The 13,071-nt window shown below is 64.2% G+C and overlaps 2 protein-coding genes across 5 annotated transcripts; one reads left to right on the top strand and one right to left on the bottom strand.

The window, feature by feature from the left end:
* Window positions 1-4,449: 4,449 nt before the first annotated feature.
* On the bottom strand, window positions 4,450-10,539 carry PVALEF (parvalbumin like EF-hand containing). Of its 4 annotated transcripts, none has more exons than XM_032321760.1 (4): window positions 6,172-7,802; window positions 5,858-5,993; window positions 5,452-5,567; window positions 4,450-4,638 (listed from the first exon to the last, which is right to left on the bottom strand). In XM_032321760.1, exons 1-4 carry the CDS (start codon window positions 6,431-6,433, stop codon window positions 4,592-4,594), a joined length of 561 nt encoding a protein of 186 aa, XP_032177651.1. In that variant the 5' UTR covers window positions 6,434-7,802; the 3' UTR covers window positions 4,450-4,591. The 4 variants fall into 4 exon arrangements, with proteins under 4 accessions (XP_032177651.1, XP_032177653.1, XP_032177652.1 ...); XM_032321762.1 differs by lacking the exon at window positions 4,450-4,638 and adding an exon at window positions 9,862-10,539 and having other exon boundaries at window positions 5,135-5,567; window positions 6,172-6,338; XM_032321761.1 differs by lacking the exon at window positions 4,450-4,638 and adding an exon at window positions 9,862-10,539 and having other exon boundaries at window positions 5,135-5,567; window positions 6,172-6,284.
* On the top strand, window positions 7,965-9,626 carry LOC116577961. Its single transcript, XM_032321765.1, has 2 exons — window positions 7,965-8,367; window positions 9,249-9,626. The coding sequence occupies exons 1-2, from the start codon at window positions 7,993-7,995 to the stop codon at window positions 9,612-9,614; spliced, it is 741 nt and encodes a 246-aa protein (XP_032177656.1). The 5' UTR covers window positions 7,965-7,992; the 3' UTR covers window positions 9,615-9,626.
* Window positions 10,540-13,071: the final 2,532 nt, after the last annotated feature.

Genomic DNA, 13,071 nt, shown 5'->3' with positions numbered 1-13,071 from the left:
TGTGCCCCCGCGCGGGTGGCCGGGACAAGCCCTCCAGGAGACCCTCGTTGTCCTTCCGCGTGCCACTGGAAGTGTGACAGGCAGGAGCCCCCAGGAGTGGGCGCTGGACAGGCCCTGCCGTGAGGAGGATGGAGGCCCCCCGAGAGTCGGGGGGCTGCCGAGGGGGCTCCCTCTCAAGGACTCGCCTCCCCGTCCTTTGCCGGCACTGGTCACGCCTGCTGCGGAGCCCCTCCGGCTCACGCGGGGCGTCTCGGCGTGCCCTGCAGGGAGGCCGAGCCCCACCGACCCACGAGGGCTGAGGCAGCTTGCGGGACTCTCACCTGTGGGGCCTCTCCCGTCACTGTCGTCCTGTCTCGGGGCGTCCTGTCTCCCCTGCACAAGAGCGTCTCCTCTGTGTTTGGTGCCGGAGCTGGTGCGGCGGGGATACACGCCAGTCCCTCTGGCCTGACCCCTCCCTGCGTGTGTGGGCCTCCGTGTGGCCCCCAGGCAGCCTATATGAGCCCTGTCTGTGTCCCCTCCTCGTGGGGCTGGCTTGTCCTGTGACATGACCAGGTGGGGAGAAGGTCTTGTGGCTGTCTAGTCTGTGTGCCTGGGGCGCCCAGTTCTGGGGCTTGAGGCGAGGAGGGCGGTCCTGGTCTCCACCGAGCTCCCAGGCCTGCTTCCTCCCTCTGGGGCCGCCGTGGCCCTGCAGCTCCCCCCGTCTGCCCGCTGTTCGGAGCTCCGGGCTGGCCTTTGGATGCGTTCCTAAGTCCGGAGAAGGGCGGGTGGCTGGCCCCCAGGGGGAGGGGGTGCCCCTTGAGGGGAGGGGTGGCGGGCACCGGCTCTGCCCCCCCGGGAGGGAAGGCTGGCTGTCCAGGGCTCTTGGCTGGGCTCCCAGGGGTGTGTCCAGGACCACACAGGGGAAGACGGGCCTTTCTATGGAGGCTCTGGCCCACCAGAAAAGATATTTTTGTCTGAAGCAGTTAGGAATTGCTCCGGGGGAGTGGCTGGAAATTACTGAACTATGTATTTTGCAAGTAAGGTGTTCAGCAGTTGGAAAGAGGGGGTGGTGTCCAGAGAGTGGGGCAGGCAGGGAAGCCAGGAAACCTGCGGAAATGGGCAGAGGTGAGGCTCCAGCCAGGGGCAGGCCTGACTTCCCAGCCTGGGCAGGACGGGCCGCCACCACCAGGAGGAGCGCCCCAAAGCCTGCTGTGGGCAGGGGATGGGCGGACACCCTTAGTTTCTGGTGTGGTCCCTTCCCTGGATGGCTGTGGGTTATAGGGGCAGCTGGGGGGGATCTGGTGTCACCCCACCTGGACCCCCTCCCCAAGGCCACGGAACTCATGCCCTCTGATGGAACCTGCTCTGACCAACCGTCCTTTCAAGAAACAAGTGACAAGCACAGACAAATCCTTGAAGTTCCTGTTGGGTCTGTGCTGGGCAGAACTGTGGGCCCAGCAGACCAACAGTCTGCCCTGTGGGTTGTGCCCTTTAGCGGGGGGCAGGCCAGGGGGCACTGGCCTTGACCTTTCCGAGTTCCTCTGCGTCCCTTACTCTTCTTTAGACGGAATCATCTTTTCTTTCTCTGACTCGTCAGGAGGTGTTCTCAGGCTGTCGATGCTTGGTCTTTCCCTTCCAAGCCCATGCAGCAAAGACTGAATTTTCCCCCAAACAATGTGAGGTCTTGGTTTATCGTAGTTTTGTTATTCACAGTAATTTCCTAATTTCCATGGTGGTTTCTGTGAACGGTGGGTGGTTTTGCACTGCACCGCTTTTCTTATCTTTTTGGTTTGTGGTTTAACTTGACTTATCTACGGTCAGAAAACATGTCAACTCTGACTGATTTCAAATCTGATTGCTCTGCGGCCATCGTGCAGTCCGTTTGGTAAGGGCTCTGTCTGTTGGGTTAAAGAGGAGGAGGTTGTTGGATGCGGACGAGATCTGTATCACTTGGGTGGAGTTAATGCATCGTGTTTCTCGCCTCCTGTATCCTTACCGATTCTTTCCTCCTCGCTCTGTCGGCTCCCAAGAGGATCGCTAAAGTCTGCCGCGGTGCGCCGTGTCCTTCTCACCTAGCTGGCTCATTTTTGCTTTATGAATTCCGAGGCTCTGTTAGCGGGTGCGTACACATTCGGAGCCGTGTGTTTTCCACTAAACTGATCCTTCATCTTTATGAAAGGGCCTTCTTTGTCTGGCAGTACCTCTTGCCCTATGATTCTTCATCTCCTAGAAGTAGCCGCACCGGCTTTCTCACCGTGGTGTTTGAGTGGTGGATCTCCACCACTGGTTTTACTTTCAGGCTTTCCGTGGCATTCCGGTGAAGCGTAGCTTGAAAACAGCCGCAGATAATGCGCCAGAACATGGCATGGCCAGACTGCATTGAGCTGTGTTTGGCCCCAGTCCAGAGGGATTTCTTCTGCTCTTGGGGGCAGTGAGGGGAAGGATTGGGCTTGCTGAGGCCAGACTCCGGTCTCTGTGAGGACTGGCTTGGTTCCCCTGCCCTCACTCCTTACTTCGAGCCCCAAGACAAGCCCCTCCCCTTCCTCCTTGGCAGGTACCAAAGACCAGGGAGGCCATTGGGTGCCCTCTTCAGCTCTCAGCCTCTTGGCCACAGTTACCAAGACCTGATGGGGAGCTGGTGACGACATCAGGCTCGCCTCTCAAAGCTTTTCTTGACGCTTTTCTTGCTCATAACACGAATAACGAATAAGTATCACGGTATATCAGGAGACGGAGAGCACTGCGAGGGAAGACGCCTCCCCTCCCCCTGCACAGAGATGCAGAGTGTGTGGCGAGGGCAGGCGTGCTGTGCAGGAGGTGGGTTCGGACTCACTTCTTCGGGATGTGACATTTGAAGAAACTTGGCAGGAGACACGGGATTTGGTCACGCGGATGTAAAGCTACAGAGGGGCACGCCAGGCCGGGAGGGCCACACAAGGGGAGCCGAGGGGGAGCCGTGTGCCCGAAGCCGAGCCTGGAGGGGAGCAGGACATGTGGGCGTCCCGAGGACGGGACTTGACAGAGGAGCCTCTAGAGGGTTCTGAGTGGAACGAGGCAGCTTTTTTTTTTTTTTTTTAAAGTAAGCTCTGTGCCCACCATGGGGCTTGAACTCACAGCCCTGAGATCAAGAGTCGCCTGCTCTGTCCACTGAGCCAGCCGGCGCCCCAGATCTGACTTCTGTTTTTAAAGGAACTCCAGCTGCTGTGCTGAGACCCGACAGTCCGAGGGTGGAGGCAAGGAGGCCGGTCCGGGGACCACCGTGGCCCCCCAGGCAAGAGAGGGTGGGGGCCAGGATGGCGGCAGGGAGTGGGGTTCTGGGTGGCTTCTGAGGGTGAAGCTGCTGGGATTCCCGCGAAGGAGAGGAGGTGAGGTGGTGTGAGTCGGGCCCTTTCCTGCCTCGGCCCGGCGGGGGTGCTCGGCCCGGCGGGGGTGCTCGGCCCGGCGGGGGTGCTCGTGAGGGACGGTGCCATCGCTTCTCGGCTGGTCCAGCCCCCTCGACCCCTCCTTCCTGGAGGCTGCAGAGTCCGGGGGAGCGGCTGAAAGAGGAAGCCCACTCCCGCCGCGAGTGACACGGGCCCCTCCCCTTGCCCCTGCGGACATGGGGGACCGGAAAGGGGGCCCAGAGCTGTCCCCGGACCGGTGCCCAGGGTGGAGGGAGAGTGGGGCCAGCACAGTGCCGGGGGCCGCAGAGCTCCTGGCCGGATGGGCCCCAGGAATGGCGCAGCGCTTCTGGGAAGGCACAATGGCGGGAACCCACGGAGGGCGGAGCCCAGCCTCGCGCTGCAAGTTCTAGACGCCTTCTTCACGTGCAGTGGGGTGTCTGGAAGCCACGGCGGGCGCAGGGGTCAGGAGCACGGGAGAGAGGTGGGACCGGGGCCACGGCCCACACCTGACACCTAAACCATGGGACTGGAGCCCACCGGGTGGGCAACTGCTGGGGCGCGGAGGCTTCTGCTGGGGGTGGGCGAAGGCGGCCGGGGGTGGAGGACTGACCCGGAGCACAGGCCAGGGCACAGACCAGCGCACATACCCAGGGCACAGACCAGGGCACAGACCCAGGGCACAGACGAGGGCACAGACCAGGGCACAGACCCAGGGCACAGACCAGGGCACAGGCCAGGGCACAGACCAGGGCACAGACCAGGCTTCTTCGGCTGCAGCCCGGGCCCGCAGGTGCCCCCGCTCTGTGTTCACACGGCTGCTGTGTGAACCCTGCAGCCTAGCAGAGCTCACCTGGGGAAGGGAATCCTGCCCCGGTCTAGACACAGAGAGCACTGTGCTGGGAGGGGCGAGAGCTGGCGGTAGGACCCCACTGCTGCAGGTGCCCCCCGTGATGTGGGGACAAAGGTGAGACAGAGGGGCGGGGACTGGGTGCATCTGCCCGCCTGGCCTCCCCTTCCCGGCCCCATGCATTCCCGACCCCGGCCCCACCCCCACCCCCGCTCATACACTGCCCCCAAAAAACACTCGGGCTGCGATGTTCATTTAATGATGCTTTTCTTCCATTTTCCTGGCACGTGCTGTGTCCACCCCACGGCCTCCTCGGTCGGCCATGCCGATGTCCCACGATGCCCCATGGGGTCCCCTCCCCCGGCCAGGGACTGGCCGTACACTACTTCTTCTTTGGAACTTTCTCCTTTTTGATCAATTCAGAAAATTCTAGAATAGGAGACAGATTTCTAGTAAATAGTCCCCTTGCCATGTGCCCCTTGAGCCCTGCAGACCCAATGGGGAGGCAGGCCCCACCCTATGAGGGGGCCTCCTGGCATAGAGGACCCTGCATCCTGCCCTCCTGGGCCCTGGGGAGCAGGAGCGACCAGAGCCCTGTGCCCCCACCCCAACGGCCCTCTTGGTGGAGATGAGGCAACCCCCTTTGGGGGCTTATGACAGACTGGGTCTCTGCAGTGACTCTCAGGAATTCTTTTCACAGCTCCTGAGATCATCCTGCCTTTCTCAGTGGGGGAAACTGAGCCACAGAGAGGCTGGGGGGCTGAGTCCCGGGCCATCCCCCGAGCCAGGGCCACCCTGCTGCCCTCTGCCTTCTGGCCCAGGGCCAGCAACTGGGGAGGGGGCGCTGTGAGATGACCAGACCCCACCGTCTGGAGCCATGGGGGGCCTCCGTCCCTGGTTCAGATCTTCAAACCTCCCTCCCTACCTGAGACCACTCCCATCTGGGGTGTCTCGGACCCCTGCCCCTGTCCAGCCAAGCCTGCCCATGGCCATCTCAGCCTACCTCTCCCCCACTGAGCAGCCCGCAGTGGCTTCCTCCCCCCACTCAGCACCCCCAACACTTTCCTGTCCGTGGTGGAGGATGGCGCCCAGCAAAGACGGCTGTGAACTCCGTGCCCGGGGAGGGGGAGCCTACACAGTGTTGTGCCCAGATGGGCACTGAACGGTTTTGGGGGGTCCCGGAGGGGCGGGCCTGGAAGGTCCTGCGAGGTCCCTCCAGCCCTGTCGACCGCGCTGACCCACCTTCGAAGTCAATCCTCCCGTCCCCGTCCGTGTCGGCCGCCTGGATCATGGCCTCCGCCTCCTCATCGGTCAGCGGGGCGGTGGGCCCGCTGCTGGGAATGGTGGAGAGGATGTACCTGCGGCGGGGGTGGGCTCAGGTTAGAGCCGAGGGGGTGTCTGCCCGGTGCCCAGTGGTTTGCAAGATGCTCACTCCCCATTTTACAAGTAGGGAAACTGAGGCCCAGCTGGAGAGGGGTCTCTGGGCCTGGCACCGGTGCTACGGACCTAGACTGTTTTGGCCACCCCCACGTCCCCCAAGGCCAGCTGGGGTCTCCTGAGGGGGGTGCCAGGTCTCCGCAGGGGTGGGCGTGGTGTGCCGGACGGCCCGGCCCGGGTCAGAACCCCGCCCCCCGCCGCCGGCCGTTACTTGATTTCGTTCCACTCGATGAAGCCGCTCTTGTCCTTGTCCAGGGTCTGGAAGGCCTGGCGGATGGCGCTGTCCAGCTGCCCCGAGGCCTGGAACTTCTGCATGTACTCCAGGAACTTGAGGTAGTTGAAGGAGCCTAGGACAGCCAGGCCCAGGTCACAGGGGCCCGAGGGAGGCTTGTGGCCTGCTCTTCCCCCTCCCCCACCCTGTGTGTCCCCGGGCCGCTCAGCCCAGGGAAGGGGGAGCCCGCAGAGGGACTCTGGGGCCCACGGGCCTGGGGCGGGGAGGCCACGCTGGCGAGGAGGTGTGCATACCGTGATGCCGCATGTCCGTGGGCAGCAGCTCTATGTCCTTGTCCGACAGGGACGTGCCCATAGCCAAGGCCATCTTCTTCATCTGAGAGGAGAAGTCGCCGTCCATCCTGGCCCTGTGGTGGACAGGGAGCGGCTTGGGGCGTGCGCACGGGTGGGGTGCGGGCGCTCTGCTCAGACCGAAGCAGACAGAGCCCCACATGGTGCCAGCCCCTGCGTCCTGAGCAGGGTCCCCCATCCCGGGCTGCAGAAGCCCTTGGGGCATGCAGAGCCCTTGGGGCCGTGCAGAGACTCTGGTGTCCAGGACCCTGGAGGGAGGTGTGCCCGAGAACCCCCTCTTGGCTGGCTGTATGCTCGGAAGGTCACTTCCGTCTCACAGAAAAGGCTGAGACCCCAGAGAGCAGGTGACGAGCACGGGGTCCTTTGCTCTGCTTGGAAGCCGTGGTGGCCGCCGTCAGACCCGTCAACTCTGCCGGGAACTTCGCTCTGTCCCTGCAGGCCGATCTCCTAGCCACGTCCTCTGGGAGCCCTACCAACTTCCACCATGACTCAGGGCCCGCAGCCAGGGCCTTGTTCTCCCAGAATCCGGACCGGACGGACTTGGACCTCCCAGCTGGCCACTGGCCACCCGTGGCGCATTGGATCGGGATTGAGCGATGCCCGGATGCTCTGAGCCAGGAGGGCCACTGCTCCTTCCCCGGCATCTGCCCACAGGCCCCGTGGACATCTGCGTGTCACTGCCAGTTCAAGGAGAGTCGGTGGCAAGCAGGAGCCACCGGGGCAGGCCAGGACTCCAACCAGGCAGGTGGGGGCCTGGTCGCAGGCTCAGGGGCCAGCAGGTGGGGACCAGGCTGTCCTGGGGCCCTCAAGGCGGTGCCTTGTGACCTGCTGGGCTCTCGGGTTGCTGTCCCCGGGGTGGGGTTGTGTTCTGGGGCTTGAGGCAAATCAGCTATTTCAAAAGCTCCTTGGCCCTCTTGAAAGTTCATGGGGTGGCAGAACCTTCTGGAACATACCCCCATGACCAGGAAGAGCAGCCCAGTGGCCCGTGCATCCTGAGTGGGGCTGGACAGTGGCCGGGGGAGTTCACTCTCCTCCGAAAGAGAAGCCACAGATCCAAGGTGGCAGCTCCAACCTGACAGCCCGGGGGTGCAGGGAGCGCTGGGTAGAGGCCCAGGACCACGACCTCCTTCCTGACTCTGGCCGTGCCTCACAGCTGTCCTGGGCCTCAGGGTCAGCATCTGTGAAATGGAGAGACCCCTGCCCATCGTGCCCCTTCTCAGGGCCTTGGGAGGAGCCAAGAGAGAAGGTCCCGGGGAAAGGGATTTATGGCCTGTAGGGGGCCCGGAGCTGGGTCCCCCGCACATCCTGCCTGAAAGCTGGGTCCTGGGGGGCTGGCCTGGGAGGCGGGGTGGGGGTGGTCAACCGCGAGCCAAGGCAGACCTGGGCCACAGAGGCCCACAGGACAGGGCTTGAGCAGAGCCCCTGATTGGCCTTCCCATCCCCGAATCTCAGAACTCCATTCTGGAAGCCGGAGCCGCCCCGCCTGCCCCTTGGGCCGGGCCAGAACCAGTGTCCCACGCTCCGGGAGGGAGGGGCTGGGCCACATCCCAGGCCAGGTCTGGCTGAAACTGGGGTGGCCGTCCTGTCTGCAGAGCACGCCGGGTGCCCTGGGCTGTGTCTGTTCCCACCCAGTCCCAGCCCTCTGCTCTCCTGGGTACCCCCCACGGGAAGGCAGAGGAGCCGGAGATCAGAGCTGGCGTGGGGACAGGGCCTGGGGCCTCAGTGTGCTGGCCGTTTATTTATAGCCCCAGTCCAGGCCCTGGGATGGCGTCTCACTCACCCCCAGAGCTAAGCCGACATGTCCCGCCACAGCCAGGGGTGGGAATAGCAGGCACCACCCCCAGCCAGCCGTGCGGCGCCCTGCGGTTCCCTGTGGCCCTCTGCCCGGCCTCCTGGGCTGCTCCCACTTCGTCCTTCGCCTCGGACAGGACCCCTCTCTGCTCCCAGCTCACTGCCTTCCACAGCCGAAGCAGGACTGAGCTCGAAAGCCTGGCTAGGACCCCCCACCTGTCCCCAGCATTGCTGTGCTCTGAATGCCCTCCCAAGGCTGCCAGGGACCTCGGCCCACCCCAGACCCCTGTGGACCACCATCATCAACGCCGACATGAGAAAAAAATGCTGCGTGGGCTGGAGGCTGGGGTAGGGTCATTGAGCCGGGGCCCCAGCAGCTGGGGCCTGAGTCCCAGGGTGGGCTGGCAGGGGAATGCGGCAGAAACGGGACCTCATGGGATGGGGACTGGGTCCCAGAGGGTCCTGAGCTGACTTCGTGTGCCCGCCGGAGTCGGTAGGTCGGTTGGCCTTGGGCCCTCTGCCCTGCCAAGCTCCCTGGCCCCCCACTCAGCACCTGGGGCCCTGAGGTCAGTGAGCGGGTCTCAGCCTCCCTCCCAGCCCTGCTCCCCAACTCCGAGCACTCTCCCAGGGGCCCACATAAGCGCACACGAGCCCTCGTGCTCACCCCGGCAGACCCAGGCACACACGGCTGCCTCTAAGCCTGGGGCTCCCTTGGGGCCGCCCCTCCCTTTCCTGCCTCCCCTGGACCTCCCTGGGGTCTCCTCGGTCCCTTGGGCCTCCGAGTGTCCTATGGATGAGAAGGAGGCTGCAAGCTTCGGCCGTGCAGCGTGGGCAGCCCTGGCTGGGCCCAGAGCCCATAACCACCCCTCCCGGGGCAGGGCTCACCTCCGCCTGGCTTCCCTCGAGGGTTCTGGGGAGGCAGGTCGGGCTGGGGGTGCTCAGAGCCTGTGGGGGCCCCTGCTTTTATACCTGTAGCCACTGGGCCTGTTTACAGCTTGGCTGCACCTGTCCTCTCCGCCCCTGCCCCTCCCGGGCACTCCGGCCTGGCACTCGGGGCCCCCAGGGGCTCGCTGGCGCTTGGCTCAGCCACGCTGGGCCGGGCAGACTGACCGCCCGCAGCGCCCGGCCTCCCCAAGCCCAGGGCGGGGCTGGAGAGAGTGGACTGCACCGGGCAGCAGGAGAAGTTTCTGTCTACTGATTAGGTACACCCCTGCCCTCTGGCCTTACAGGGTGGCAGGAGTGTGGTGGGCCCAGAGAGGGGCCCAGAGGCCTGCCAGGGTCACCCAGGGGTTGCAGGCTGGCCAGCATGTCCGAGAAACCGCCAGAAGCCACTGGACAATGGGACCTCCTCCAGCAAGCCTCCGGGCCGGGGAGCTGTGCTTCGTCCCTGGGTCACTGTGGGGGTCCGGAGAGCCGTGTCGGGGCCGGCCATAAAGGTGAGGGGAGAGGAGGAAACCCGTGAGGCCACACTGACTTCCGCATTCAGGGGAGCAGACCTGTGTGACCTCGGCCAGGGCTGGCCTCTCCGCTGGGAGGGGACCTCGCAGGACCGTCGCCAGGCTGAGAACGGGGAGACAGAGACGGATGCACCCTGAGAGCCCCTCCTGGCTCTGGGCTGGCTGGAGGCCCCCCACGTCCACTGACCTTCACGCACAGAGCCATGATCCAGCACCAGCGCAGAGACCCCGGGGCGCAGCCCTTCCCAGCACCCGACCACCGCTTTCTCTGTGCGGATCTCCCCGGTCGTTTTGCACAGTGTGGACGCGGCCCTGAGACCCGCCTTCTCCGTGGGAGAGTCGCTCCCACGTCACTGGGGAATTCACAGAATGTGCTGGGCGCTACCTTGTGTTGCAGCTTCGTGTGAGGCCACTGAGCTGACAAAGTTCCAGAAATGTCCGACAGCCATCAGCGGATGGAGTCCGAACAGATGCCAGCGTTTTGCTTGTAGAGATGCTACTTCAGCGTGTCTCTGTCCAGGGGAACGTCTCCTGCTCCTGGGTCGAGTTCACAAGACTGGGATGACTGGGACCGACAGTGGAGGGTTACACACTCGGCCCCCGACGCTCGCCAGCACACCCGTCCGCACGCACCCCGAGGCCCCCAGCGGGCAGCACTGAGCGCCCCTGGACACACTGTCCCTGAAGTGGGAGGCTGTTCTGCACCAAAGGGATGAACCGTGTGCCACGGACATGGTGCACACCCCCCAGCGAGGGGAAGAAGCCGGTCACAGAGGACCACACAGCACCTGGTCCCGTGTGTGCCACATCCGGAGTCGGCAAATCCACACGGACGGAAAGCGGGTTGCTGGTTGCCGAGGGCTGGAGGAGAAGGAGTGAGGAACTCATGTTTAACGGGATGGGGTTTTGGAGTGGGGAGAATGTTCTAGAACTGAGTAAGGGGCTGGTTGCACATTCTGAATGTGCTAAATGCCACTAAGTTGTTCATGTTTGAAAACAACGGTTTGTTTTGGGGCGCCCGGGGGGCTCAGTCGGTGAAGCCTCTGCCTTCGGCTCAGGTCATGATCTCGGGGTCCCGGGATCGAGCCCCGCATCGGGCTCTCTGCTCAGCCGGGAGCCTGCTTCCCTCTGCTGCTCTCCCTGCTTGTGCTCTGTCTCTCTCTCTGACAAATAAATAAATAAAATCTTTTAAGAAACGAGTTTTATGTTATATGAATTTCACCTCAATTTAAAAAAAGAAATACGCGGAATGGGAAACGACGCTTTGAATAAAGCCTGAATCAGACAGAAAACACGGACCCGCAGGCGCCTCACCGAGGGGCTGGCCCAGCGTCGAGCCCTGCCCCACCTGCCCTGCGGGGGAAGCGTCTTCCGGAAGGCCCGGCCTGCCCCTTCGGCAGGCGCTGCTCAACCCCACCGCGACCCTATGGTTGGGGACACGGGGTCCCTCACTCGGCTTCTCTCCCGGAACACGGCCGCCCCCGCCCCAGTCAGTGCTTTGGTGACACCCAAATGTCTCCCCACTTCTCGTGCCCGCTTGCCTGCTGCCGGACACGACTTCCGAGCTCCCGGGGTCCCCTGGGCACCCTCCCCGGCCGCACGCCCCCCTGCATACGAGTCACACCCCCTTCCCGGCCAGGCCCACCCCTGCGGGTCCTTCCAGGGACAGGTGCCCTCCCTCTGCCGTCCTAAACGTGGGCAGGCAGGACTCGTGCCGGACACCGTCTGCCCCGGAGGTCTCTGTGACCAGAGGCCCGGGGGCATCTCGCCTCTGACCTCGGTCTCCGCGGGCCTAGGGCCCACGCTGCCCTGTGCTAGCAAAGCTTGGCCTGGCCTCTGTGGTGCACACCCCTCGGGACAGGCCGGCCCCTCAGCCAGTGGTTACTCAGGCATGTGGCACCCCTGCACCCCCCTTTATGGGGCTCAGCCCCTGCTGTGGCCGCGGAGGACTCCGGAGCCTCCTGCCTCCCCGCAGGTCAGGGGAAGGAGTGGGGCATAGTTTCAGGACTCTGGCCATCGCAGGATCCGCAGAAGTCACCCCTGCGGGAATCTTGGGGTGGGCTGGCCACCGGTCACCCCCAGATTGGTAGGTCCACCCCTTCCCCCCTTTCACCCCCACCTGCGCTCTGCACTGGGACCCGCCTCTCCACCGCCCCGCCCCTGCCGCGGGACAAGCAAGGTCCCGGAACTCAGGACCTGCCCACAGTAGCGCTTTTTCCTGCTGGTGTGAGGGTCCTTTCCTGTCCTGACTTTTCTCAGAGCTCAAGGGCCTGGACCTCCAGCCGGAGGCCAAGGGAAAAGTCCGCGGCAGCCTGGCCGGCCCCAAGGAGCTCCGCTGTGCCCACCACAGGGTCGAAGAGCCTGGTCCTGCCCCGTTGGCTTCCTCATGCCAGCGTGGGGCAGGCTCCTGTGGACCTGGAGGCCTTGGGCTAGGAGCCCCCAGAAGCACAGCACTTCCTGCCTCTGCCTACAGGAAGGGAAGCACACAGACCCTCCCCTGCATTCCAGCGCCCGCCTCCCTGCCCCAAGGGACAGACAGATGGCAGAGAGTGCTTGCTGCCCGGCCTCACATGGGAGCCCCAACCCAAGGAACAGACTAATTAATGGTGCAGGGATCTGGGACATCTCTAGTTCAACGGTCACCATGCCCAGGGAGCAGCAGGGCTCCGGGTTCCAGGAAAACCTCAGAGGATCCTGGTTCCCCGGGGGCGGGCTGGGGTGGGAAGGGGAGTCAGTAAGGTCGGATGTGGTGGGATTGTTGCACCTGGAGCCCCCCGGGTCTTCTCCTGCCCTGCCTGGAGCCCAGACGATGGTCCAGAGCCCCAGAGCTCTGAAATCGGCCCATCCTCAGCCCGAGGCTTCTGCTACAGGGGCCCCTGAGTGCTGGGGGGTGCGCGTGCACACGTGTTCACAGGGGAACTGGCGTGGAGGACTGTCTTCTGACCCTGGTCACTGAGGCCAGCCACAGTGGTGCAGAGGCTCTGGACAGAGGCTACTTAGGGCTACTGGACATCTCCCCTGCCTGTCCCTAAGGGGTGCCCCTGGATTGGTTGGGGTCCAGGTATGTGGGGCACCTGCTCGGGCAGGAAGCAGAGATCCCTGACTGCGGGGACACGCCAGATCACAGGCCTCAGACACCCCACCCTCGGGGGCCTCCTGCCTTCCAAGCCCCTGGGGTCTGAGCATTTGCCGCTGACCAGGCCTCTACTGGCCACTCCACCTGTGGCTCCTTCACCGCCCCCCACCTCGGCCTGGGGGCCAAAGCTGCTTAGAGCAACTTCACACCATTAGGGCCAGAAAGAAGGGTCTGGATCCCCTGACCCTCTGCAGGCCCCTGGTGGGGTGGGGCTGCCCCTTCAGGGACCCCACGGGACCATTCCTCTGGCCATCAGGTACTTTCTACACAAGAGGCCCACTTAGAAGGACAAGGTCACGTTCTGACACCCTCTCCCTACGGGGCGACGGCTCTGCGGGGGGCCCTGACCAACCCGTGCTCTCCCCAGAGCCCCGCCAGCCCTGCTGGGGGCAAGCGCCCCTCCCGCCCCCACAGCACCGCTGCCCCCAGCGGCCCTGCCAGGGGCTGTGCTACTCCGCG

Source organism: Mustela erminea, chromosome 18 (assembly GCF_009829155.1).
Source record: "Mustela erminea isolate mMusErm1 chromosome 18, mMusErm1.Pri, whole genome shotgun sequence".
In the NCBI taxonomy this organism is placed as follows: Eukaryota; Metazoa; Chordata; class Mammalia; order Carnivora; family Mustelidae; genus Mustela; species Mustela erminea.
Note: the sequence above shows the minus strand (reverse complement) of the source record. Positions and strands in the feature narration are given on the sequence as shown.

Coding starts and splice junctions, on each gene's coding strand:
- PVALEF (XM_032321759.1), bottom strand. CDS start 6,433: ATGCCCCAAGGGCTTCTGCAGCCCGGGATGGGGGACCCTGCTCAGGAC. Junction 5,994..6,171: donor CACGGACATGCGGCATCACG/GTATGCACACCT, acceptor TGGCTGTCCTAG/GCTCCTTCAACTACCTCAAG. Junction 5,568..5,857: donor ATCGAGTGGAACGAAATCAA/GTAACGGCCGGC, acceptor CCCCCGCCGCAG/GTACATCCTCTCCACCATTC.
- LOC116577961 (XM_032321765.1), top strand. CDS start 7,993: ATGGCGTCTCACTCACCCCCAGAGCTAAGCCGACATGTCCCGCCACAG. Junction 8,368..9,248: donor TGCGTGGGCTGGAGGCTGGG/GTAGGGTCATTG, acceptor CTGGCCTTACAG/GGTGGCAGGAGTGTGGTGGG.